This window comes from Mandrillus leucophaeus, unplaced genomic scaffold (assembly GCF_000951045.1).
Source record: "Mandrillus leucophaeus isolate KB7577 unplaced genomic scaffold, Mleu.le_1.0 Scaffold329, whole genome shotgun sequence".
Classification (NCBI taxonomy): Eukaryota; Metazoa; Chordata; class Mammalia; order Primates; family Cercopithecidae; genus Mandrillus; species Mandrillus leucophaeus.
The window spans coordinates 3,445,995-3,473,481 of NW_012103465.1; the positions used below are offsets into that span (position 1 = coordinate 3,445,995).

The 27,487-nt window shown below is 39.6% G+C and overlaps 1 protein-coding gene across 1 annotated transcript; it reads right to left on the bottom strand.

Annotated features, from left to right (window-relative positions):
* Window positions 1–1,181: 1,181 nt before the first annotated feature.
* Window positions 1,182–27,409, bottom strand: INSL6 (insulin-like 6). Its single transcript, XM_011988380.1, has 2 exons — window positions 27,055–27,409; window positions 1,182–1,664 (listed from the first exon to the last, which is right to left on the bottom strand). Exons 1-2 carry the CDS (start codon window positions 27,341–27,343, stop codon window positions 1,306–1,308), a joined length of 648 nt encoding a protein of 215 aa, XP_011843770.1. The 5' UTR covers window positions 27,344–27,409; the 3' UTR covers window positions 1,182–1,305.
* Window positions 27,410–27,487: the final 78 nt, after the last annotated feature.

Below are 27,487 nucleotides of genomic sequence, written 5' to 3' on the forward strand. Positions count from 1 at the left end.
GGCTCAGTGAGATAAAGCCGGTACCTCAGTTGAAAAGCAGAGATCACCCGTCTTGTGTGTTGCTCATGCTGGGAGCTGGAGGCTGGAGCTGTTCCTATTTGGCCATCTTGGGTGCTCCCTCCCAAAAATATTTATTAATGCATTCAAAGTATGTATGACATAGATATAAGTGGAACCTTTGTCCTAAGAATTAACAAAGCCAAATAGAAATAAAAAATTTAAGAACATTATTGTACATATTTGGGAAAGAAACTAGAGAACGATCTCAAATGCTGCTTATCAACTAATTAATGGGTATGAAGTAGGAATTCCATTTTGGGTTCACCGGGCTGTTTTGCTCTAATTTGCAGTACTGAAATTATTACATGTGTGGACAGAAAAAAAAAAACACCAAAAATTTAGTATTATAACTTGTATACTGACTTGAGATATGCAAGCACTTGAATAGTAGGACTTCAACAATATGCATACATTAACTCTATTACCAGTGGTTTTTGATCTTTAACCTACTTCAGAATAGCCTAGAAGGCTTATTAAACACAGATTGCTGGCCCCCATAACTAGAGTTTCTGATTCAGTAGGTTTGAGATGAGACTTTAGAACTGCATTTCTAACAAGTTCCCATGTGATGCTTATGCTGCCGATCTGGTCAGGGACCACACTTTAAGAACCTTTTCTACAGATTTCTCAATCAAATATTGAGATTTATACGTTGATTCAAAGCAAAGACAGGGTATGTTGGAGAGATTTTAGTTTAGATTCACAAAACTCTCTTTTAAGTCCTCAGTAGAAATTGTGAAGAGAAATTACTATAATAAAACTCAAGGAATCAGAAGTGTAACTACTATTACAGTACGAGGGCTTCTACCAGGAATGGTAGTTGATTTGTTATTTTTAAGTTGGTGGGACAGATGGGTCAGCATTTTGGGGTAAGCCTAACTGTCATGGGCATCAGTTTGCATGTCATACAGATGGAAAGCAGAAGGTTCCATAATCCTTCTTAAAATACGGTTTAAGAGAGTTTCAATGATAATGACAAGTGAACAGGTAAGTCTTAGATGTCTGCATGGGTCAAACCACCTCCAGAAACATCTTCAAAAAGCATATGAAAACTAAGGAAAACAACAGGGTCACCAAATAAAACACTAAGATTCCTATTACCACTGTAAGGTATGGTCAATTGCTTGCAAGTGCATTCAGACACTGTTCACAGCATATCACTTATAAGCACAATTACAAAAAAATAAAAATAGAGTAAAATAAATGTATTAAGCTTTTATTAGGTTAGAAAAATTTCTATAATGGTTAGTATATCTTAGTTACAAGTGATGATCTTTTTTCCTTTAACCTTTTAAAATCAATATATGGAAGACATGCAATGCTAAGTTCTTCTTTTGTACATCCTGTAAGACAACACTTTTCTGAATATCCTCTGCGTTTTCTTTGGGGATGATTCCCCCAAAACAAATTGCTTAAGGTTTTAATTTTGTTTCTACTTTTCTTCTGAAATTTTGCATTCTCATGAATATATAGATTGATATTATGTGATGAAGAAAATTCTCTTTCCTTATCAAGGGGTGAATATGCCTTTTTATCCTGATACTCAGGTAGTGACTGCATTTCCCAATTGTTTACTGCTTCTTCCCAAGAGGCAGAAGTAGACACTGTTGAGAGAGAAGAAAAGAAATGCTCCTTTATTAAAATCTTCCTTTAGATGAAAATTTAATATTGGATCAGTAAAATCAGCTAATTATTAAAAAACAATCACATTTTAAATAAAGAATGGAAAGTATGGTTATTCAAAAGCAATATTTATTTTTAACTAAAGCAGGTGTAGTGTTTTCCTATAAAAAGGCTGTACACATTTGTACATTTTGTATTAACAAATGAAGTTGAGATATCATTCACATGCCACAAAGTTAGTCATTTTAAAGTATACAATTCGGTGGGTTTTAGTGTATTCACAGGGTTGTGAAACTATATATCTAATTCCAGAACATCTGTATCCAAAAAGAAACCCTATGCCCATTAGCAGTCATTTGCATTTCACTCTCCCACTATTCCGTGGCAATCACCAATCTACTTTCTGTTTCTATGGATTTGCCTATTCCATATATTTCATATAAATGAAAGCATACAATACATGACCTTTTGTGCTTGGTCTCTTTCACTTAGCATAGTATTTTCAAGGTTCACCTACATTGTAGCATGTATCTTTTTATGGCTGAATAATTTTCCATTGTGTGGATATTCCACATTTTGTTTATCCATTTATCAATGGACATTTGAGTGGTTTCCACTTTTGGTCATTATGAATAGTGCTGATGGCCCAGCATGGTGGCTCATGCCTGTAATCCCAGCAATTTGGGAGGCCGAGGCAGCAAGATCACTTGAGGTCAGGAGTTCACTACCAGCTTCGCCAACATGGCGAAACTGTCTCTACTACAAGCGCACAAAAAATTAGCCAGGCGTGGCGGTGCACTCCTGTAATCCCAGGTACTTGGGAGGCTGAGGCATGAGAAACACTTGAATGCGGGAGGCAGAAGTTGCAGTGAGCTGAGATAGCGCCACTGCACTCCAGTCTAGATGACAGAGCAAGACTGTCTCAAAAAATAAAAAAAAAGAATAGTGCTGCTATGAGCTTTCACATACATATGTGAACATATGTTTTGAATTCTTTGGGGTGTAACCTAGGGATGGAAGGAGCACTGCATGATATAATTGTGTTTAACGTTGTGAGGAACTGCCAAACTTTTCCACAGCAGCTGCACAAGTTTTCAATCCCAGCATCAATATAGTAGAGTTCCAATTTTTCCACATCCCCATCAAAACTTGACATTTTCCATTTTTTGATTATAATTATCCCCACGGATGCACAGTGGTATCTCGCTGTAGTTTTGATTTGCATTTACCTCATGGCTAATGATGTTAAGCATCTTTTCATATGTTTATTAAATATCCTCTTTGAAGAAATGTCTGTTCAAATCCTTTGCCCATTTTCAGATTTTATCATTTGTCTTCCTATGCACATCTTATAACTGAGCAGTAGAAACCATTTTGTTCTTTATTTTAATAAAGAAATAGAGAAGTGGTAATATGCTCTAGGTACAATGAACTGATTGTCACTGTTATGCTGCTCTTAACTCACTTAGCAATACTGGATACTGGAAACCAAAATAACTCCAGAAGGTAATTATTTGAAGATTTATTGTGCTTCCATTATGGCCCTTGCTCATATACAGTACTTTCTAGGAGGATATATTTGCCAGTAGCCTCTACTGTAGTGCCAGCTCTTAGGCAACCATGTTCTGAACCATGTGACTCTATTCTCTAGCCACAGTTGAACAAACTAGAGGTTGGCACCTGACCCCAAAGAAACCAATCTATCACAATGGCTAGCAAGCCATGTCATGTGAAAAACATGAATCGATCCAATTAGATTTCCTCAGTTTGAAACTAGAATAAGTAACAAGAAAAAAATGAGTTAGTGAGAACCAAAGCTAAAAGGATTCTACGAGGTTTGTCATGACAAGCTAAAATCATAAAGGAACATAGAAAAGATTCAGAGACAGAGAGACGAAGGCAGAAGTTTTTTGCTTTTGTTTTTTAGAGCTAATATGATTCCCCAGGCTTTACCAAGTCTTTCTAGGTTCACTGCTATACCTTTTTTTTTTTTTTTTGTAATAACTACTATCCCCTTTTATCTTGAGGTTATTTAGGTGAATCTATGTCCTTTGCAGTTAGAGGCCTATTAGAGCACTCTTTAATAACTTTTTATTTAATTAAAAAGTTGCTTGTTTAAAAGAATAAGAACTCTATCCAGACTAATCAGGAACAAAAAAGATGGAAATGAACAAAATACAGCAGAAAAAAAGAAATAAGTAGATACAGTTTTAAAGCAAATATCTTAACAAATGTTTTTTAAATTTTTAAAACAAATATTGTTTTAATTTAAAACATAATATTTTTAAAGTTTTAAAATAAATATTATGAATGCTTATACATTTAAAAATAAAGATTAAATGGATGAATTCCTAGAAAAATACAAGATGCCTTAATTGGTACACGATGACACAGAAAACCTAAATGTACCAACAACATTCAAAGAAATGAAAAGGGTTAGTCAGTTATCATCTTCAAAAAAACATATATATGGATGGTTCCACCTATTTTTAAAAAATAGGAAATACTAATCATATACAAGTTGTTCCAGAAAAAGAGCAAAAGTTGCCCAGCTCATTTTATGAAGTTGGCATAATCTTTATTCCAAAACTAGATAAGAACAATATGAGATTTTAAAATATTTAAAAACTCATTTCACTTTCAAATATTGATTTCAGACTCCTAAATATTAGTTAACTGAATCCATAAACATGTTTTACAAATATATTAAGAAAGGGTTCAGGGGAGCAGCCAAGATGGCTGAATAGAAACACCTTTGCTCTGCAGTTTCCACTGAAAAGGACGAAAATGGCAAGTGGATTCTGCATCTTCAATTGAGTTACCAATGTTCTTTCATTGGGACTGACTAGGAGGTTGGTGTGACTCACAGAGAGCAAGGAAAAGCAGAGTGGAGCAAGGGCCCACTTGGGAGTCACATGGGGCAAAGGGAGCTCCCCTCCCCAGCCAAGGGAGGCAGAGAGGGATCGTGCTACCCTTCCCTGAAAACCATGCTTTTCCCACGAATTCTTGCAACCTGGGGATGAGGAGCTCCCCTCATGAACCAGGGCCTTGGGTTCCAAGCATTAAGCTGTGCAGACTGATAATGGCTGCTCAGGTGGGCAGGCACTGAGATCACGAGTTCCTGGTGGGGGGAAGAGGCGGCTGCCATTACTGTGTCTCCACTCCAGTTCACTGTTTTCCCTTACCATGATGCCAGCGCAGTTTGGATGGGGAGCAGTTCCCCAGCACAACACAGTAGCTGGGACAGTTTGTGGCCAGACTGCTTCTTAGGTGGGACTCCAATCCATTCCCCCTCACAGAGCAGGGCCTCCCTGTGGGAATTTTGGCATCTGCAGTGGAGGGTTTATGGATAGAACTCTGATATCCCTGAGAAGAGGGTCTAGGAGGGGGGTTGGCTGTGCTATCATGGATCAGCCATCTTAGTCTTTTCTGCCTACTGGCTCTGGAGAGGGAGATTTCTCCCAGCACATCACACTCGCTCCACCAAGGGGCAGCCGACTGCTATATTTAAGTGGGTCCCTGATCCTATTCCTCCAAACTGGGTGAGACCTCCCAAAAGGAGTGTTCCACTGGCATCAGATCAGTGCCCCTCTGGGACAAAGTTCTCAGAGGAAGGAGCAGTCTGCCATCTTTGCTGGTCTGCAGCCTCCACGGTGATACCTCCAGGGACAGAAGAAACCAAGGTGAATAAAGTCTGGAATGGACTCCCAGCAAACTGCAGCAACCCTATGGAAGAGTGGCCCTACTGCTAAAAGAAAAACAAACAGGGAGCAACAACAACAACATAAACAAGAAAGACCTCACAAAAACTCCATCCAAAAGTCATTGGCCTCAAAGATCAAAGGTAGACAAACCCATGAAGATGAGAAATAATCAATGCAAAAATGCTGGAAACTCAATCTTCTCCAAATGACTGTAACATGACTCCAGCAAGGGCACAGAACTGGGCTGAGTCAGAGATAGGTGAATTGACAGAAGTAGGCTTCAAAAGATGGATAATAACAAATATCCCTGAGCTAAAGGAATATGTTCTAACTTGCTGCAAAGAAGCTAAGAACCATGATAAAACATTACAGGAGCTGTTTAACAAGAATGACCAGTTTAGAGAGGAAGACAAATAACCTGAAGGAGCTGAAAAATACAACCTGTGAACTTCATGATGCAAATTCAAGTTTGAAGTCTGCAACTGAACAAACCAAGTGGAAGAAAAAATATCAGAGCTTGAAGACTATCTTGCTGAAATAAGGCAGGCAGGCAAGATTAGAGAAAAAAGAATGAAAAGGAATGAATAAAACCTCTGAGAACTATGGGATTATGTTAAAAGACACCCCACAACTGACAGGGGTACCTGAAAGAAATGGGGAGAACAGAAACAAGTTGGAAAACACACTACAAGATACCATGCAGGAGAATTTCCCCAAACTAGCAAGACAGGCCAACATTCAAATTCAGGAAATCCAGAGAACCCCAGTAAGATACTCCATGAGAGGATCAGCCCGATGACATATAATCATCAGTTCTCCAAGGTCGAAATGAAGGAAAAAATGTTAAGGGCAGCCAGAGAGAAAGGTCGAGTCACCTATAAAGGGAAGCCCATCACACTAACAGCAGGCCTCTCAGTGGAAACCCTACAAGCCAGAAGAGACTAGGGGCCAATATTTATTTGATGTTTTTTTTTTTTCTGAGATGGAGTTTCACTCTTGTCACCCAGGCTGTAGTATAATGGCATCATCTCAGCTCACTGCAACCTCAGCCTCCAGGGTTCAAGCAGTTCTCCTGCCTCACCCTCCCAAGTCCATGGGATTACAGGCATGTGCCACCATGCCCAGCTAATTTTGTATTTTTAGTAGAGACAGGGTTTCGCCAAGTTGGCCAGGCTGATCTCAAACTCCTGACCTCAGGTGATCCACTTGCCTTGGCCTCCCAAAGTGCTGGGATTACAGGCATGAGCCACTGCACCAACCTGATATTCTTAAAGAATTTCTAACCTAGAATATTGTATCTGGTCAAACTAAGCTTCATAAGCAAAGAAGAAATAAAACATTTTTCAGACAAGCAAATTCTGAGGGAATTAATCACCACCAGACCTGCCTTGCAAGAGCTCCTGAAGGAAGCAGTAAATATGAAAGGAAAAACTATTATCGGCCACTACAAAAACACACTGAAGTACACAGACCAGTGACACTATGAAGCAACTACATAAACAAGTCTGCAAAACAACCAGCCAGCATCATGATGACAGGATCAAATTCACACATAACAATAATAACCTTAAATGTAAATGGGCTAACTTCCCCAATTAAAAGACACAGAGGGCAAGCTGGAAAAAGAGTCATGATCCATTGGTGTGCTGAATTCAAGAGACTCATCTCACATGCAAAGACACACATAGACTCAAAATAAAGTATGAAGGAAAATTTATCAAGCAAATGGAAAACAGAAAACAGCATAGGTTGCAATCTTAGTTTCTGACAAAACAGACTTTAAACCAACGAAGATAAAAAAGACAAAGAAGAACATTACATAATGGTAAACAGGTCAATTCAATAAGAAGAGCTAACTATCCTAAATATATATGCAAACATGCAGGAGCACCCAGATTCATAAAACAAGTTCTTAGAGACCTACGAAGAGACTTAGACTCCTGCATAATAATAGTGGAAGACTTTAACACTCCACTGTCAACATGCGACTGACCGTTGAGACAGAAAATTAACAAAGATATTTAGACTTGAATTCAACTCTGGATCAAATGGACCTGATAGATATCTACAGAACTCTCCAACCCCAAACAAGAATATAAATTCTTCTTGGCACCACATGGCACATCACATAATTGGAAGTAAAATACTCCTCAGCAAATGCAAAAGAACTGAAATCATAACAACCAGACTCTAAGACCATAGCACAAACAAATTAGAACTCAAGATTAAGAAACTCACTCAAAATCACACAAGTACATGGAAATTCAACAACCTGCTCCTGATTGACTCCTCAGTAAACAGTAAAATTAAGGCAGAAATCAAGAAGTTCTTTGAAACCAAAGAACAAAGAGACAACATATCAGAATCTCTGGGACATAGCTAAAGCAGTCTTAACAGGAAACTTTATAGCACTAACGGCCCACATCAAAAAGGCAGATCTCAAATCGACACCCTAACATCACAACTAAAGGAACTAGAGAACCAAGAGCAATCAAACCCCAAAACTGGAGAAGAAAAAACCAAGCTTAGAGCAGAACTGAGGGAGACAGAGATACAAAAAACCCTTCAAACAATCAATGAGTCCAGGAGCTGTTTTTTTTTTTTTGGAAAAATTAATCAAATAGACCACTAGCTAGGTTAATAAAGAAATGAAAGAAGAATCAAATAGACACAATAAAAATGATAAAGGGGGTATCACCATTGACTCCACAGAAATACAAATAACCATCAGATAATACTATAAACACCTCTATGCCAATAAACTGGAAAATCTAAAAGAAATGGATAAAATTCCTGAACACGTGCACCCCTGCAAGACTAAACCAGGAAGAAGTTAAATTCCTGAATAGACTAATAAAAAGTTCTGAAATTGAGGCAGTAATAAATAGTCTACAAACCAAAGAAAAGCCCAGGACCAGATGGATTCACAGCTGAATTCTACCAAAAGTACAAAGAGGAGCTGATATTCTTTCTTTTGAAACTATTTCAAACAATCAAAAAAGAGGAACTCCTCCCTAACTCATTCTATGAGGCCAGCATCATCCTGATACCAAAACCTGACAGAGATATAACAACAAAAAGAACTTCAGGCCAATATTCTTGAATAATATCAATGTAAAAATCCTCAATAAAATACTGGCAAACCAAATACAGCAGCACATCAAAAAGCTTATCTACCATGATCAGGTTGGCTTCATCTCCAGGGTGCAAGGGTGGTTCAAAATACACAAAATCAATAAATGTAATTAATCACATAAACATATCTAAAGACAAAAACCACATGATTATCTTAATAGATGCAGAAAAGGTCTTCCAAAAAATTCAACTTCCCTTCATGTTAAAAACTGTCAATAAATCAGGTGTTGATGGAGCACACCTCAAAATAATAGCCATTTATGACAAACCCACAGTGAAATATCATACTGAATGGGCAAAAGCTGGAAATATTCCCCTTGAAAACTGGCACAAGATAAGGAGGCCTTCTCTCATCACTCCTATTCAACATAGTATCTGAAGTCCTGGCCAAGGCAATCAGGCAAGAGAAAGAAAGGTATTCAAATAGGAAGAGAGGAAGCCAAATTGTCTTTGTTTGCAGATGACATGCAAACATAGACACCCCATCTAGAACACACCATCGTCTCAGCCCAAAAGCTTCTTAAGCTGATAAGCAAATTCAGCAAAGTCTCAAGATACAAAATCAATGTGCAAAGGTCACCAGCATTTCTACATACCAAGAACAAGAAAGCAGACAGCTGAATTATGAACGAACTCCCATTCACAATTGCTACAAAGAGAATACATCTATGATTACAGTTAGCAAGGAAAGTGAAGGACCTCTTCAACGAGAACTACAAACCACTGCTCAAGGAAATCAGAGAGGACACAAACAAAAAAAATTCCATGTTCACAGATAGGAAGAATCAATATCGTGAAAATGGCCATCCTGCCCAAAGTAATTTATAGATTCAATGCTATTCCCATCAAACTACCATTGACATTCTTCACAGAATTAGAATAAATTATTTAAAAAGTCACGTGGAACCAAAACAGCTCAAATAGCCAAGACAATCCTAAGCAGAAAGAACAAAGCTGAAGGGAGGCATCACACTACTGGACTTCTAACTACACTACAAGGGTACAGTAACCAAAACAGCATAAACCAATAGAATTTCTGTTCCAGAATTCAGAAATAAGGCTGCACATCTATGACCATCTGATCTTGGACAAACCTGACAAAAACAAGCAATGGGCAAAGGATCCCCTATTTAATAAATGGTGCTGGGAGAACTGGCTAGCCATATGCTGAACACTGAAACTGGACCACTTCCATACACTCTATAGAAAAATTAACTCAAGCTGAATTAAAGACTTAAATGTAAAACCAAAACTATAAAAACCCTAGAAGAAAATCTAGGCAATGCCATTCACAACATAGGCATAGGCAAAGATTTCATGACAAAATCACCAAAAGCAATTGCAACAAAAGCCCAAATTGACAAATGAGATCTAATTAAACTAAAGAACTTCTGCATAGCAAAAGAAACTATCATCAGAGTCAATAGATAACCTACAGAGTGGGAGAAAAATTTTGCAATCTATCCACTTAACAAAGGTCTAATATCCAGAATCTATAGGAACTTAAACAAATTTACAAGAAAAAACAAACAACTCCATTAAAGAGTGGGCAGGTCGGGTGCAGTGAGTGGCTCACGCCTGTAATCCCAGCACTTTGGGAGGCTGAGGTGGGCAGATACCTGAGGTCAGGAGTTCGAGACCAGTATAGCCAATGTAGTGAAACCCCATCTCTTCTAAAAGTACAAAAATTAGCCAGGCATGGTAGCATGTGCCTGTAGTCCCAGCTACTGGAGAGGCTGAGGCAGGAGAACTGCTTGAACCCAGGAGGCAGAGGTTGCAGTGAGCTGAGATCATGCCATTGCACTCCAGCCTGGGCGACAAAGCAAGACTCCATCTCAAAAGATAGAAAAAAAAAAGAGCAGGCAAAGGACATGAAATGACATTTCTTAAAAGAAGGCATTCATGCGGCCACCAGACATTTGAAAAAAAGCTCAACATCACTGATCATTAGAGAAATGCAAATCAAAATTACAATGAGATACTAACTCACAACAGTCAGAATAGCAATTATTACAAAGTCAAGAAACAACAGATGCTTTTGAGGTTGCAGAGAAATAGGAACTAATTGCCACTGTTGGTGGGATGTAAATTAGTTCAATCATTGTGGAAGACAGTGTGGTGACTCCTCAAAGATCTAGAACCAGAAATACCATTTGACCCAGAAATACCATTATTGGGTATATACCCAAAGGAATATAAACCATTCTATTACAAAGATGCGTATGTTCATTGCAACACTATTCACAATAGCAAAGACATGAATTCAACCCAAATGCCCATCAATAATAGACTGGATATAGAAAATGTGGTACATATACACCATGGAATACTATGTAGCCATAAAAAGGTATGAGATCCTGTCCTTTGCAGGGAAATGGATGGAACTGGAAGTCATTATCCTCAGCAAACTAAGGCAGTAAGAGAAAACCAAATACTGCAAGTTCTCACTTATAAGTGGAAGGTGAACAATGAGCTCACATGAACATGGGGAGGGGAATAACACACAATGGGGCCTGTCAGAGGGTGGGGTTGGAGGGCTAGCATTTACGAAAAATAGCTAATGCATGCTAGGCTTAATGCCTAGGTGATGGGTTGATAGGCATAGCAAACCACCATGGCACATGTTTACCTATGTAATGAACCTGCATATCTCGCTCATGTATCGCTGAACTTAAAAATAAAATTAAAAAAAAAAAAAAAAGAATGAAAGGGTTCATCCCAGAAATGCAAGGATAGGTCAAGATCACAAAATCTATCAATGTAGTTTACCATGTTAATAGACTCCCATCCTCACTCACAGCTGGATTTGCTTTCTACTTCAGGAGAAAATTCAAGCAATCTGAAAAAGAACTTGCATCAACTCCCTTTGCCAAATTTTTAAATTCATCTCTTAACATGTACACCCATATACTCTCCCTTTCTACCTATTTCTACAGATGAACTATATACTCTAAAGCCAATTTCTGCACTTACATATTACATCTCATCTCCTCTTGCCCACTCTAGGACACTACTCCAGCAATCCTTCTCTGTATTCTTCATCAGTTTTTAACTTCTATTGAATCACTCTTATCAGAAAACTTGTTATTTCTCCCACTTACAAAAACACACACACACAAACCCATACATATTTCTCTTGGCCCCACTTACCCTGCCAGATACCATCGTATTTATTTTCTCTTTTCTGTGACAAAACTCCTTGATAAGAGTTTTGTATATTTACTAACTTGTTCCTCTTCTCTCACTGTCTTAAACCCACTCTAATTAGGCTTTTGTTTCATCACTCTACCGAAACTTCTCTTATGAAGGTCACAAACATATTGCTAAATTCAACAGCCATTCACATCTTAATTGATTTATCAAATACACCTCTTCCCGATATACTTTCATCATTTGGTTTCCACAGCACCACACTCTCTTTTCTTCCAACCTAAGTAGCTGTCCCTTTTCTGTCTCCTTTACAATTCTCACTCCCCAACTTTTTAATGTTGGTGTTTCTGAGGACTCAGTTCTTAGTACTATTTTCTATGTACACTTACTCTTCTGGTGATCCCCTCTAGTCTTACGGCTCAAAAAATTACGTATCTACCTATGACTCCTGAACTTCTACCTGCAAACAAGATTACTCTTTCAAACTCCAGATTTATATACCTTACTTCCTACTCAACACCTCCACATTAATGTTTCAAACTCAACATTGTTAAAAACGCCATGAAATTCAACATGTCCAAAACTGAACTACTGATACTGTCTTCCAAACCTGTTCCACTTTGAGGCCTTTCCTATCTCATTTATGACAATCCTATCCTTCCAGGTGTTCCATATACAAAATTTCAGAATCAACAATGTTTTGGAGTCATTCTTGATTTATCTTCCTCATATCTCACATCAAATATGGCCCATGTATAACTAGAATTTAAGTTTTCACTACCTCCACTTCTATCATCCTTATCTAAGACCCTCCCTAACAAGTCTCTGTTTCTACTCTTGCCTTTCTACAGTCTATTCTCAACACAGTAGCCAGAGTCATCCATTTAAAATGTCAATTATGTCACTTCTCTGCTAAAAAATCTTAATGACTCCTTGCATCACCCCAAAACAAAGTCTTTAAAATGATCTAAAACAGGGGGTCCCCAACCCCTGGGGACTTAACTGGTCTATGGCCTGTTAGGAACCAGGCCACATGGCAGGAGGTGAACAGTGGGCAGGGGAGCGAGCAAAGCTTCATCTGTATTTACAGCTGCTCCCCACTGCTCGCATTATCACCTGAGCTCCACCTCCTGTCAGACCAGGGACAGCATCAGATTCTTATAGGAGCGTGAACCCTATTGTGAACTGCACATGCCAGGAATCTAGGTTGCATGCTCCTTATGAGAATCTAATGACTGATTATCTATCACTGTCTCCCATCACCCCCAGATGGGATCATCTAGTTTCAGGAAAACGAGTTCAGGGCTCCCACTGATTCTACATTATGGTAAGTTATATAATTATTTCATTATACATTATCATGTAATAGTAATAGAAGTAAAGTACACAATAAATGTAATGCACTTGGATCATCTGAAAATCATTCCCTTCCTAGTCCAAGGAAAAACTATCTTCCATGAAACTGGTTCCCAGTACCAAAAAGGTTGGGGACTACTGGCCTAAAATACTCTATTTTATCATGTCTGCCTATTACCTCTTCTACCTTATCTTCTACTACTTTCCTCACTTTCTCTGCTCCAACCACACTTGGCCTCTTAGGTATTCCCTGTATACATCAGGCAGAAGGGTATCTGCTCCACTGTTTCCTCTGTGTGAATGTCCTTTCTTCAGATATCCGCTTGGCTAATTCCCTTACCACTTCTTTTCTCGTATCTCATCTTTTCAATAATTGGTCTACCCTTACCACACTGTTTAATACTATACCCCACTTTTCAACTCCTTGCTCTGTTTATCTCCCTTATACTGTTTTTTCATTTTTCTGTAGCTCTTACTACGTTCTAATATTTACTTATTATGTTTATTACTTCAGAGCGCTCCATAAAGCCTTTGATCTTTGCCTGTTTTGTCCACTGATATATTCCCAAGAATCTAAAATTGTGCCTGGGTGCTTAGTAGGTACCCAATGAGTATTTGCTTAATTAATGACAGAAAAAATCGTAAGACTATGCAAAAGTATGCCAAAAGAAGACCTTAATAAAGTACAGCCCTATTTACAATGATTAAAAAAAAATCTCTTAGCAAGCTTCCTTACCTTAGTGAAGATTATATAGCATAAACCTACAAACATCATACCTAATGGAGATATTTTAATGTATGCCCTTTAAGCCTGGGAATAACACAAGAAATCGAAGCAAAAAAATGGTGTAAGTTTAGAGAGAAAGTGATATAACTATCATTTTCAAATGATAAAAAAAAACTTACAGAATCAACAAACTATTAGAACTATGAAGATAGTTCAGCATGGTTGCTGGATAAAGATCAACCTATAAAAGTAAATTGCATTTCTCTAGCCAAGTCACTAACTAGCAAATATAATTCACAGGTATTAACAATAGCTGAAAAAAAATTATTAAGCATGAACTTGCCCGATACCATAAAAATTTCCATAAAGAAAACTTTAAAATCCTAATAATAGAATATAAGTAATTTCATGACTTTGATTAGGATGACTTTATGTAATAAAGATATCAATAGCGGGGAGGGGAACAAGATGACCAATTAGATGCAGCTGTGATCCGTGGCACTCAGGGAGAGGAATAAAAGAGTGAATTCAGCACCTTCAACCAAAATATCCAGGTTCTCACACTGGGACTGACTAGGCAAATGACTTGACCCAAAAAGAATGAAGAAATACAGGGTGGAGCAATGAATGGCCCACCAGGGAACAGCAGGGAGCCAAAGGAACCCCACCCTCAGCCAAGGAAAGTGGTGAGTGATTGCGTCACCCCGCCCGGGAAACCACGTTTCTCCCAGAGATCTCTGAAACCCAGATCAGGAAATCCCATCTTTGATCCCTGATCTTTGCAGATCAGGAGATCCCATCATGAGCCCATGCCACTATGGCCTTGGGTTCGATACACAGAGCTGTGTGGAGTCTCAGCAGAGCAGACGCTCAGGCACACACCAAGGCCCAGGAGTTTTACAGACTCTGGCCCCGGCATCCCGGCAAGGCGGGAGATACAACAGTGCATATCCGAGGGAAGGGGGCTGAATCCAGGGAGCCAAGCCATTGTTCTGCACGTCACACTTCCACAGTACCTCACAAGTTAAGACCTGATTTGGAATTCCAGCCAGCCAAGGCAAAAGCTGGAGTCTGCCTGAAATGGGACAGAGTTCCTGGGAGGAGGGGCAGCCGCCATCTCTGGGAAAGGTCAACTCAGCCTTTTCAGCCTCCCGACTTTGGAGAATCCAAACAGTCGAGAGGAGGAAGGTACCTCACAGTCCAGCACAGCTGCTGTGTCAGATTGTGGCCAGAATGTTTTTTTTTTCTTTTTTGAGATGGAGTCTCACTCTGTCATCCAGGCTGGAGTACAGTGGTGTGATCTCAGCTCACTGTAACCTCTACCTCCCAGGTTCAAGCGGTTCTCCTGCCTCAGCCTCCCGAGTAGCTGGGATTACAGGCACGTGACACCATGCCTAGCTAATTTTTGTATTTTTAGTAGAGACAGAGTTGGCCATGTTGGCCAGGCTGGTCTCGAACTCCTGATGTCGAGTGATCTGCCCGCCTTGGCCTCCCAAAGTGCCATGATTACAGGCGTGAGCCACCACGCTCAGATTGCTGCTTTAAGTGAGACCCCAATCCATTCCTCCTCCCTGGGTGGGACCTCTTTGTGGGGGCTTCAGCCACTCCAGCCAGGGGCACAGGGACAGAGACGTGATCTCTCCCTAGGACTGAGCTCCTGGGGAGGAGAGGCTGCCACCATCTCTGCAGTTCCCTTTACTCAGCTGTTCCAGCCTGCCAGTTGGCATGAGAAAGGGTTCCCCAGAAGGCAGTACAGCTGCTTTGGCAGATTGTGACCAGACTGCTTCTTTAAACAGGACACCGATCCATTACTCCTCACTGGGCAGGACCTCCATGTGGAGGCTTCAGCCACTCCGGCCAGGGTTATACAGACAGAGCTCTGATCTCACTCTGGGACAAAGCTCCTGTGGGGAGAGGCAGCCACCATGTCTGTGGTTTTCTGCATCAAACTACCCAACTTCAAACTATACCACAATGCTACAATAACCACAACAGCTTGGTACTGGTACAAGAACAGACACATAGACTAATGGAACAGAATAGAGAACTCAAAACCACACACCGCACACCTACAACCATAGGCTCTTGGACAAACCTGACAAAAACAAGCAATGAAGGAAGAATTCCCTATTTATTAAATGGTGCTGGAAGAATTGGCTAGCCGTAGGCTCAAAATTGAAACTGGATCCCTTTCTTACACCCTACAAAAAAATTAACTCAAGATGGATTAAAGACTTATGTAAAATCCAAAACCATAAAAACCTTAGAAGAAAATCTAGGCAATACCATTCAAGACATAGGCACAGGCAAAGATTTCAAGACAAAAACACCAAAAGCAATTGCAACAAAAGCAAAAATTGACAAAGGGATTTAATTAAACTGAAGAGCTTCTGCACAGCAAAAAAAAAAAAACTATCATGAGAGTGAACAGACAACCTATAGAATGGGAGAAAATTTCTGCAGTCTATCCATCTGACAAAGCTCTAATATCCAGCATCTATAAGTAACTTAAACAAATTTACAAGAAAAAAAACCACCCCACTAAAAAGTGGGCAAACAACATGAACAGAGAGTTCTCAAAAGACATATACGTGACCAACAAACATGAAAAATAGCTCAACATCACTGATCATTACAGAAATGCAAATCAAAATTACAATGAGATACCATCTCATGCCAGTCAGAATGGCTATTATTAAAGTTAAAAAACAACAGATGCTGGCAAGGTTGTGGAGAAAAAGCAACACTTTTACACTGTTCGTGGGGTTCAACCATTGTGGAAGACAGTGTGGTGATTTCTCAAAGACCTAGAGGCAGAAATACCATTTGACCCAGCAATCCATTATTGGGTGTAGGAATATAAATCATTCTATTATAAAGATACATGCAAGCATATGTTCACTGCAGCACTATTCACAACAGCAAACACATGGAATCAACCTAAATGCCCACCAATGATAGACTGAATATAGAAAACTCGATACATATATACCATGGAGTACTATGCAGCTATAAAAAAAGAATGAGATCATGTCCTTTGCAGGGACATGGATGGAGTTGGAAACCATCATCCTCAGCAAACTAATGCAGAAACGGAAACCAAACACCACATGTTCTCACTTGTAACTGTGAGCTGAATGATGAGAACACATGGACACATGCGGGGGAACAACACAATGGGGCCTGCCTGACAGGGGGCCTGGGGGAATGGAGAGTATCAGGAGGAATAGCTAATGGAAGCTGGGCTTAATACCTAGGTGATAGGATGATCTGTGCAGCAAACCACCATGGTACACATTTACCTATGTAACAAACCTGCACATCCTGCACATGTACCCCTGAACTTAAAACGTGAAGGAAAAAAAGAAGTCAATCCTCTTCAAATTAGTGTATACATTATGTTGCCAGAAGTCAGGGACCCTGAACAGAGGGTCTGGCTGGAGCCGCAGCAGAGGAACATAAATTGTGAAGATTTCATTTTAATGTGGACATTTATCAGTTTCCAAATAATACTTTTATAATTTCTTATGCCTGTCTTTAATCTCTTAATCCTGTTATCTTCATAAGCTGAGGATGTACGTCACCTCAGGACCACTGTGATAATTGTGTTAACTGTACAAATTGATTGTAAGACATATGTGTTTGAACAATATGAAATCAGTGCACCTTGAAAAAGAACAGAAAAACAGCGATTTTTAGGGAACAAGGGAAGGCAACCATAAGGTCTGACTGCCTGCGGGGTTGGGCAAAAAGAGCCATATTTTTCTTCTTGCAGAGAGCCTAGAAACATTCATCAGTCCAGTCCACAGAAATGCTTGTTTGGATCCCTGACAATTGGTGAGCTGTCTGTGTATTGTCCGGGGTAACTATGGGTCATGAAGAATCTAAACATTATGCTTATCTCTGCTATATTAACCTCCTGTTAAAACAGGCAGGAGTTCAAGAGCCCATGGAAAATATGGTCACCCTATTCAGGGCAGTGGAGGAACACTGTCCTTGGTTTCCTGAAAAGGGAACATTAGATGTGGAACTATGGGATCGTGTTGGTACAAAATTCCGGGAACTGGTCCCAACAGGGAATTATGTTCCTGTCACTGTTTGGAGTGATTGGCCCTTGGTACGTGCCATCCTAATGACATACCAATCCCATGATCCCCTGCAGTTACAATTTTCTGAATCTGGTGACCCTCTACCTCTTTCTCAGGTTTCCTCTCCCGTTTGGCCTTCGTTATGTGCTCAGCCTCTCCCTTCACCTACCCCTCCCCGACCTGACGATATTGAGGATTCAATATCTAACTCTGGTGACTTTGGCTTAACGTCACCCCCTGATGACCTTATTTCTTTTCAGAAAGAAATAAGGGCTCCCATGGCCCTGACTTGGACAGCCCGGGACCATAACTATGCTAACTCTTCCCTCTTCAAACCTTTGCAGCCTTTGACTCCAGAGCCATCTAATGGCTCCGGGACCAAACTACAATTTACCTGTAATTCTGCAGGCCCTCCCCCATCCTCCACAGCCCCTCACCCTCCTGTCATTTCGGTCCCTCAACCGGTCACTTTGCCATCCACTCAACCTGCTCCTCTACCCTTCTTCACACATGGATGCCCCTGCCATTCTGGTTGCACAGGATTGGGACAATAATCATCAGTATGCATCTGCCTCTTCTCCCCCAATGCCCCTTTCTCACACTCTCATACCGGTCTGACGTCCTCAACCTCAGTTTCCCTTATCTACATATACTTTTCCTGTCACTTCTATGCCGACTCTGTCTCATGTGCCTATTCTTGAAACTACCATGCAACATTTACTACACCAGAACAAAGAAACAAGTGGATTAGAGGCATGGGCTTATCCCGTCGCACTGGAACCTCCCAATGCTCAAGGAGCACAAGTGTGTTGATATGTGCCAATCTTACCTTTTTAAAAGAATTCAAGGATGCTTGTACTCAGTATGGTCCTACTTCTCCATATGCTAAAATGGTATTACAGACTCTTTGTACTGAGGTCACTTTGCTTCCTTTAGACTAGGACCTTTTGGCAAAAGTTGTTCTAACTTCATCTCAGCATTTACAATTCTGTACCTGGTGGTCAGAGGAGGCCCATGTGCAGGCTCAGCTAAATCGGGCTGATGGCATTCCAATGACTCAGGCTCAGCTCACAGGCTTGGATATTACTCTGACACTACTGCCCAACTAGGCTTTGATGCTCTCACTACAGAACAAGTAACAATGGTGTGTATGAGAGCTTAGGATAAATTACACACCTCGGGCCAAGCTCCTGTTTTCACCACTGTTAAACAGGGTCACAATGAATTATACCCTGATTTTTTGGCTAAATTACAAGATGCTGTTGAAAAATCTGTCTCTGATGAGCACGCTCAAGGTTTTCTCCTTCATATGTTAGCTTTTGAGATTGCGAACCGTGAGTGTAAAATGGCCATGTGTTGCTTCCAATGACAAAATTTACCTCAATTACATTTAGCATTGTTTAAACTTTCTAAATGTTCCTGAAGACAATACTCTGACTGCAGCTGAATGCCATTATACAGCCAAAAATATTCTCCCTAAATGAAGGCAAGCCAGTGTTATGGAAAAACTCCCAAACCAATACCTGGGAACCTGGAACAATTAAAATGTGGGGAAGAGGGTATGCTTATGTTTCACCAGGAGATCATCAATCCCCTGTCTAGGTGCCCACTAAAAGACTTAAACTTCGTGTGAATACTGACAATGAAAACCACAGGGAAGAGACGTCTGCATCAGAGACCATCCTCATACCTGGTGAGATCTGTGCCAACTCCTCATAAACTGGCACACCAAATCAAAATGGGTCTGGTTCAATCCTCCCTAATGGCAACAGAGACCCCTCTAACTAATCCCACTTCTCCTAATTCCCTTTTTCTCCTTACGAACCTAAAAAATCTCACCATTTCTACTAGCCTGAAAATAATAACCCCCTGTTCTTCTGTTCCTCCTTCAGCACTAGATCTCGCTTACAATAGGTTTTATTTAATAATTCTCTTCCTTATAGTTTGTCTCACCAGTTTTCCCTCAAACTGATTTACCTGCTACACAAAATTATTCTTATTGGGCTTATGTGCCTTTTCCTCCACTTATCCAACCTCTCACCTGGGTGGATGCTCCTGCAGAAAGGTATACTAACAATAGTGTGTGGATGCCTGGAGCTACAGATGACCGTTGCCCTGCTCAACGAGGAGAAGGAGGCACTGCATTTAATGTTACTGTGGGTTATAAATACCCTCATCTGTGCCTCAGACATGCACCTGGTTGTATCCATCTAGAAACTCAAGTCTGGGCTGCTTATCTTCCAGAGAGATTAGCCACAGGGGAATGGGGACATTTGGTCCCCGGTCTCTCCCTTTCTCTTTTAAGACAAATGAAAAGGGGAGTAATAGGAGATCCCCATATTTTCAATATAAACCTGTAGGAAAACCATGTTCTAAAAATTTTGAGAGCCTATCTAAAACTTTAATTTGTGAAGACTGTGTTAGTTCACATGCAGTAGTATTTAAAAAATGACTCATATGGTTTAGTAATAGACTGGGCTTAAAGGGCTATTTAAAAACAGTTGCTCCTCTGGCTGAAAGGAATGCCTAGAGGCTACTTATTTTATTTCTTATTGGGAGGACAAGGATCATCATCCTACTTTGCATAGAAGGTTCAGCTCGTTCTTTCCCTTAAAACGGGAAGATAATGGCATTACCCACACACCCCCCCACCCCCGCCAAGGCCTCATATGATATTCCCCATTCTGAGTCCAGAACATCCAGAACTGTGGAAATTGGCTATTGCCATGTCTGGACTGTGAGTATGGGAATCGGAAGCTTTTCTGTCTGTTGTCCCCACTATCGCCCCTCACGTACGTGATTCTGAACCCCATGATAAATCCCCTTTGAACTCTTACCCTCTTTTTGATGCCGATCCTCCTTTATGGGACTCCAATTGGCCTTATAATTCTTTTTGACCCAGGTATGCCCCTCTACCTCTTTGGCATCCCCGGGCACCTCGGATTGCTTCTTTACGGTGGAGAACATTGGGTGTTGCCACCGCCGCTCTTCTCCCTCAGTATCAATGTAGATTCAAACATTCTGCTTTGTTTACCTCCAGCCTGACCATTCCTATACAGAGTTGTGTTAAGCCTCCTTACATGCTGTTAGTGGGAAATATCAAAATTTGGATGAAAAATCAAACTGTCCAATGCATTAATTGTCATTTATACACTTGTGTTAACTCCCATTTTGACTTCGGGAAAACTGTAATGTTGGTTCAAGCTTAAGAAGGAATCTGGATACTGGTAACTTTACCCAGACCTTGGGAATATTCCCCCTCAGTACATTTAATTAACGACGTGTTACAACAAATTCTCAAAAGATCAAGAGATTTGTTTTCACTTTAATTGCTGTGATCATGGGCCTAATTATAGTGACTGCGCTGGCCACCACTGCCGGAGTGGCATTACACCAATCTATTCAAACGGCTCACTTTGTTAAGGAATGGCAAGGCAATTCCACCCAAATGTGGAATTCTCAGCAGGGCATCGATCAAATATTAGCTAATCAAATTAATGATTTAAGACAGTCTGTTATTTGGCTTGGAGACTGGCTAATGAGTCTCGAACATTGCAAGCAAATGCAGTGCGATTGGAATACTTTTGATTTCTGTATCACACCATATTCCTACAATGAGACTGACCATTCATGGGAAATGGTCAAAGGACACCTTCTAGGTAGGGAAGATAATTTATCTTTGGACATAACTAAATTAAAGAAACAAATTTTTGAAGCCTCTCAAGCTCATTTATCCATTGTGCCTGGAGCTGAGGCGTTAGATAGGGTGGCAGAAAGTCTTTCTGGACTAAACCCCACAACTTGGATTAAGTCTACTGGGGGCTCCATGATAGTAAATTTTGGAATCATGTTTCTCTGTTTAATCAGCTTGTTTTTAGTGTGCTGGACCAGTCAAAGAATCCTGCGTCAAAACCGAGAGAATGAACAAGCCTTCATCACCATGACACATTTATACAAAAAGGGAGAGATGTCGCGGGAAGTCAGGGACCCCGGCTGGAGCCACGGCAGAGAAACATAAATTGTGAAGATTTCATTTTAATACGGACATTTATCAGTTCCCAAATAATACTTTTATAATTTCTTATGCCTGTCTTTAATCTCTTAATCCTGTTATCTTCATAAGCTGAGGATGTACGTCACCTCGGGACCACTGTGATAACTGTGTTAACTGTACAAATTGATTGTAAAACATGTGTGTTTGAAAATATGAAATCAGTGCGCCTTGAAAAAGAACAGAATAAAACAATTTTTAGGGAACAAGGGAAGGCAACCATAAAGTCTGACTGCCTGTGGGGTCAGGCAAAAAGAGCCATATTTTTCTTCTTGCAGAGAGCCTATAAACGGACGTGCGAGTAGGGAAGATATCGTTCAATTCTTTTCCTAGCAAGGAATATTAATATTAATACCCTGGGAAAGGAATGCATTCCTGGGGGTAGGTCTATAAACGGTTGCTCTGGCAATGTCTGTCTTACGTAGCTGAGATAAGGACTGAGACACACCCTGGTCTCCTGCAGTACCCTCAGGCTTACCAGGGTGGGGAAAAACTCCACCCTGGTAAATCTATGGTCAGACCAGTTCTCCGCTCTCGAATCCTGCTTTCTGTTATCTAAGATGTTTATCAAGACAATACGTGCACCACTGAACATAGACCCTTATCAGTAGTTCTGCTTTTGCCCTTTGCCTTGCGATCTTTGTTGGACCCTTATCAGTAGTTCTGCTTTTGCCATTTGTCCTGTTCCCTCAGAAGCATGTGATCTTTGTTAGACCCTTATTAGTAGTTCTGCTTTTTGCCCTTTGAAGCATGTGATCTACTCCCTGTTCTTATACCCCCTCCCCTTTTGAAACCCTTAATAAAACACTTGCTGGTTTGAGACTCAGATGGGCATCACAGTCCTACCAATATGTGATGTCATACCTGGCGGCCCAGCTGTAAAATTCCTCTTTTTGTACTCTTTCTCTTTATTTCTCAGCTGGCCAACACTTATGGAAAACAGAACCTACATTGAAATATTGGGGGCAGTTTCCCCCAATAACATTCCATGCATCCCAAATAAAATACCATGTGGATTTTTTAAAAAGAAATTCAATAAGCATACTTTTAAATATATATGAAAGAATAAAGGTTGAAGATTTAGCTTAGTCAATCCTAAGGGAAAAAATAAACATTGAAGACTTGTCCTGCCAGATAAATCACATCCTATAGAGTCACAGTATCAAAAATAGTAATGATACAAGGTCAAATAAATGACCAATTAAAATAGGAAGCTCAAACTTATCAATAATGGTAATCCCACAAATTAGTGAGAAAAACAGTTGATTAGTAGAAAGTGTTCAGAAAACTAGCTCCCTATGTAGAGAAAAATAAGACTTATTGAGAAACTGAGGTAATATTCCTACCTACACCAGAACTAAAAACTGGCCTAATAATTAAGGACTTAACGTGAAAAGTAAAACTGAAAAGTTAACAGAAGGACAGAAAAGGACCTCTAATACATAAGGCAAAACACTTACTGCCTAATTATGTAAAAGTTAAGACTTTCAGTCAAGCAATACCAATAGACAGATGTCAAAATGGGAGAACACATTTGTGACATCTAAAACCAACAACTAGTTATTATTGTATCTAGATTTGATTAACTCCTACAAATCAATTGGAAAATGATAACAATTCCAACAAGAACTGGGCAAAATATATAAACAGGAAATTTTAAGAGAAAATCCAAAAGGCTAACATATATATGAAAAGATGTTCAGACCCAGAGCAAGTTAAAATAGACTTATAATGTCATTTTATGTCTATTACACTGGTAAAAGTTAATAACTGTATAATGCTCATTGTTGACATATATATGAGGACATAGGATTAGTGGTACAACTATACGTTGGTGTAGTCATTCTGAAGAGCAATCTGACACTCCTCAAGCAAATTAAACATACACATACTTCATGACACCGTAAATCCACTCTAGATGTGTATCCCAGAAACACTTCTAGGTTCATAAGGGGACACATACAATGATGTTCATGGTAGTGTTATTTATAGTGGTAGGGAGTTCAAGGCTATATAGATTAGGTGTTCATAATTGAATAAATCAGTAAAATGTGAGGAATGCACATGAGTACTACGCAGTAGTTAGAAGCAATGGACTAAATGTTCACATGGCAACAACAAGATGTAGATCTTAAATGCCATTTAGATATATCTTAAAAACATACGCACAGGAAAGAAGCATAATTTGCAAAAACTTATACAGACAAAAAATATATAACGAACACATTACAACTGTCAATAACAGGAGGAGAATGGAAGTGCAGAAAGGGGCTAAGAGAGGACAATCATCTTCTGTAAATTATAATTTACTTATGTTTATTGTCTATCTTTACTATTCTGTAGGCTTCATGAGGGTAGGAGCCTTCACTGTTTAACATCCCAAGCACCAAGAAAAATGCCTAACACATAATAGACACTCAAATTTTGTTAAACTAATGTATAAAGAAAAAGGCCCTTTACAGATTAGTTGTGATATCTGAAACATAAAGAAACAAAAAAAAACAAGAATATGTGACATGAAGACCAAGAATATGAGAATATGATTAATCTAACTGGAATAGAGGTTACAGATTATGAAAAGCTGATTTTGAAACATTAATGATTTCACCTGGCACTAATATCTGGGAAGCACAATACTCAGTCGTAATTTAGAAATATGTTGTCAACTTCATGGTGCCACATTATGGGTAGGTCTTGGAGATACTGCCTCCACCTTCAGGGTTCATTAACAAGAAGCACACAATTACAGATTCAAGTTATGTATGAGTAGCTTTGAAAAAAAGCATTTTTTAATAGCGGCGTAGCAAATTATATTTTTCTGTGTCAGACTCAAATAGATCATCAGAATACTAAAATTTCAGACAACTGACTTGATTTAACACAACAACTTGTCCTGCTGGTAAAAGTGAAATAAAAAGTAACCAACTTTCCAGCCACATTCATATATAAAAATGACGGCACAATTATGTATTCTATATTAGATACACATACATCTCTGCAACTTCTAAATTATTTCCTAGAAATTGACAGGACAGAATAAATGTCATCTTCCCTTATAGATTAACAATTTTTAAAATAATACAATTCATATTGATAACCTAACTCATTTTTCCTTCCTCTACATATTTCAATACAACTGTGGTTTTACAGCTACACCGTATTTCCACTTCAGCAAATTGTCTTTTACATAGTTTCCATAGTAGCAGGTTTTGTGTGTATAATAATTTTCAAATATTGTCAGACACATTTTTATTTTCTACAAGTCTTGTTTCATTGCAGCTCCCTGCTCATTGTTAATGACATTTATTCTTCCAGGGGAGTGTGAATAATACCTAAAACAAAGGGATCATTAACAAGCTGAGTTTTAAAGTTGAACATTTTTATTAAGAAAATTGTCTTTAGAGCACTTGGTTGAGAAAAGGCATTCCAACCTCTATTTAAATAACAGCCTCAAGCTTGGAGGTCTAAAAATAAAATTTTGACTACAGTATTATAGCACAGGTAGTGAGAGCACAGTATTTGATGTAAGAGAAATGCCCACCCAACATAAAGCAGAAAGGGAAGGCTCTTCTTGCACTCCTGGGAGAGAAGAACAAGAAAGAGGAGTTAAAAAAAAAAAAGAGAGAGAGAGAGAGTAAGCTGGACCTTGTTACTCAAAAGTGTGGGCCACCAACAAGCAGCACCTGGGAGCTAGTTAAAAATGAAAAATCTCGGGCCCCACCCCAGGCCTACCAACTCAGAGGCTGTAAATTAACAGGATTCCCAAATGATTCATACGCACATTAAAGCGTGAGAGTCACTGAACTAAAGTAAAAGTAGAAGACTGGGGAGAGACACTTCCTTCATTCTAACAGAAGGACAAGGTGTGGTTTGTATGTGGGTTAGTTTGACGGTCAGTTTGAAAATGATCAAGAATCAGTCTCATGGTTTCTGTCTTTAAAAGTTTTCATTCTCTCAGCAACAGTGATTTTATAAATTGTATTCATTTATTTCAAAAAAGTTAATGAGTGCCTACAATGTGCACTGTTTGACTTTTTTCAGTACTCTACATTAGGGTCTCTTTTTGGCATGATAGTTTACTCATTTCCTTAATTTCAGAAATATTCACTTTTGCAAACTTTGTCCAAATCAAATAAACTGAATTACTGTAAAAGGCAGTAATTTTCTTCCTATGGATAGACTATAAACAAAGTGCAATTTCTCTTAAAATGGCAAATCATATTGGGAATAAAATGTGTTAAGTCACAAATGTAAAAACATAGTAAGATGATACCAATGAATCTGAAACAAGAATATTCTTCCTGCAGACTGCTTGAAAGCATTAAGTATGAATTCAACACATATTAAACACATGCTACGTGCTAGGCCATGTGCCAGGCATTTCAGACAAAAATATGCATGAAATAGTCCCTATAAGATAGTATGGTATATAAGGCTGACTTCATGGGACTGAAACCTGTGTAGTCACACAGGCCTTGCATTTGGTTTAAATGTTCCGTTGTTGTAGTAGAAATTCTCAATAAATTTACCTTTGAAACTGTAAGTGAATGAAATACAAGTACGTAAACTTTTAAATGAAGCCTGATAGAATGAACCAGGCCTGTCTCCTGGTGCGTGACCAGGGGATATGAACAAGTAAAGAAAACAGTTTTATATTTTACCACCTTTATTTTAATGGCCCTTTCCTGCTTTTTTGAACAAGGTATCTGCATTTTTATCTTCTACAAGGTTGGCTCATTCTATAGCCAGTGACGACAGTCAAATAGAACTATGTGCTAGATACTGTGGTAGAAAGGACAATGGAGCTATTGGATATGAAAAGGTCAATGATGACTTCACAGGGAAAATGATACTTAAGTTGGGCTTTGAAGGACAAAAAGGAGTTTGCCAGATGACAGGCACTCCTGAAAGGAACAACATTCTTACACAAATTGTAGACTTACAAGTGTACACTTATTTCCTCTAAGTTTAAAAAAACAAAAAAAAGCGCTTCGCTTAAGTTTTGTATATTTTCAATACACTGTTTTTTACAATTTTTTTAAAAAGCTGTATACTAGGCACAAATTCCACTTCCTGGGGAAGCTTACCTTCTGGCAAAGCAAATACAGGAATAAGAAATGTACAGAGGTGAACAAGCATGTCTTCGGTTTAGATTTTTACCTGGGTTTCTGCCTCTTCCCCGGGCCGGGAAAGCGGTTTGCGGGCTTTCGAACTGGTAGGGGCTGAAGGCTTCGACCTTTTCCGAGGCCTGTGCAATCAACCGTGGGAAAGGGGTTTCCTCCTCGAAATGGAACTGGCTCCAGCTGGCATGGCCGCAGAGTTTTTCTATTTCTTTCACCAAGTACCTGCCGCACAGCTTCCTGGCACTGCTGATGTCGCTCAGTTCATGGGAAAACCGAACCAGCAGGAGTCCAAGCCACAGCATGCACAAGCAGAAGCGCCTCAGCATTCCTGTGGCCGCAGGCGACTCCTCCGCCTTGTGCAATGGCGGTCGGCCTGACCCTGCTCCCTCTCTGCGCCTGCGCCAGGCCGAGCCGCGCGCACAAACCCTGCGGAATTCCGAGCGCGTGGGGGCCTCGCGAGAACGTCAAGG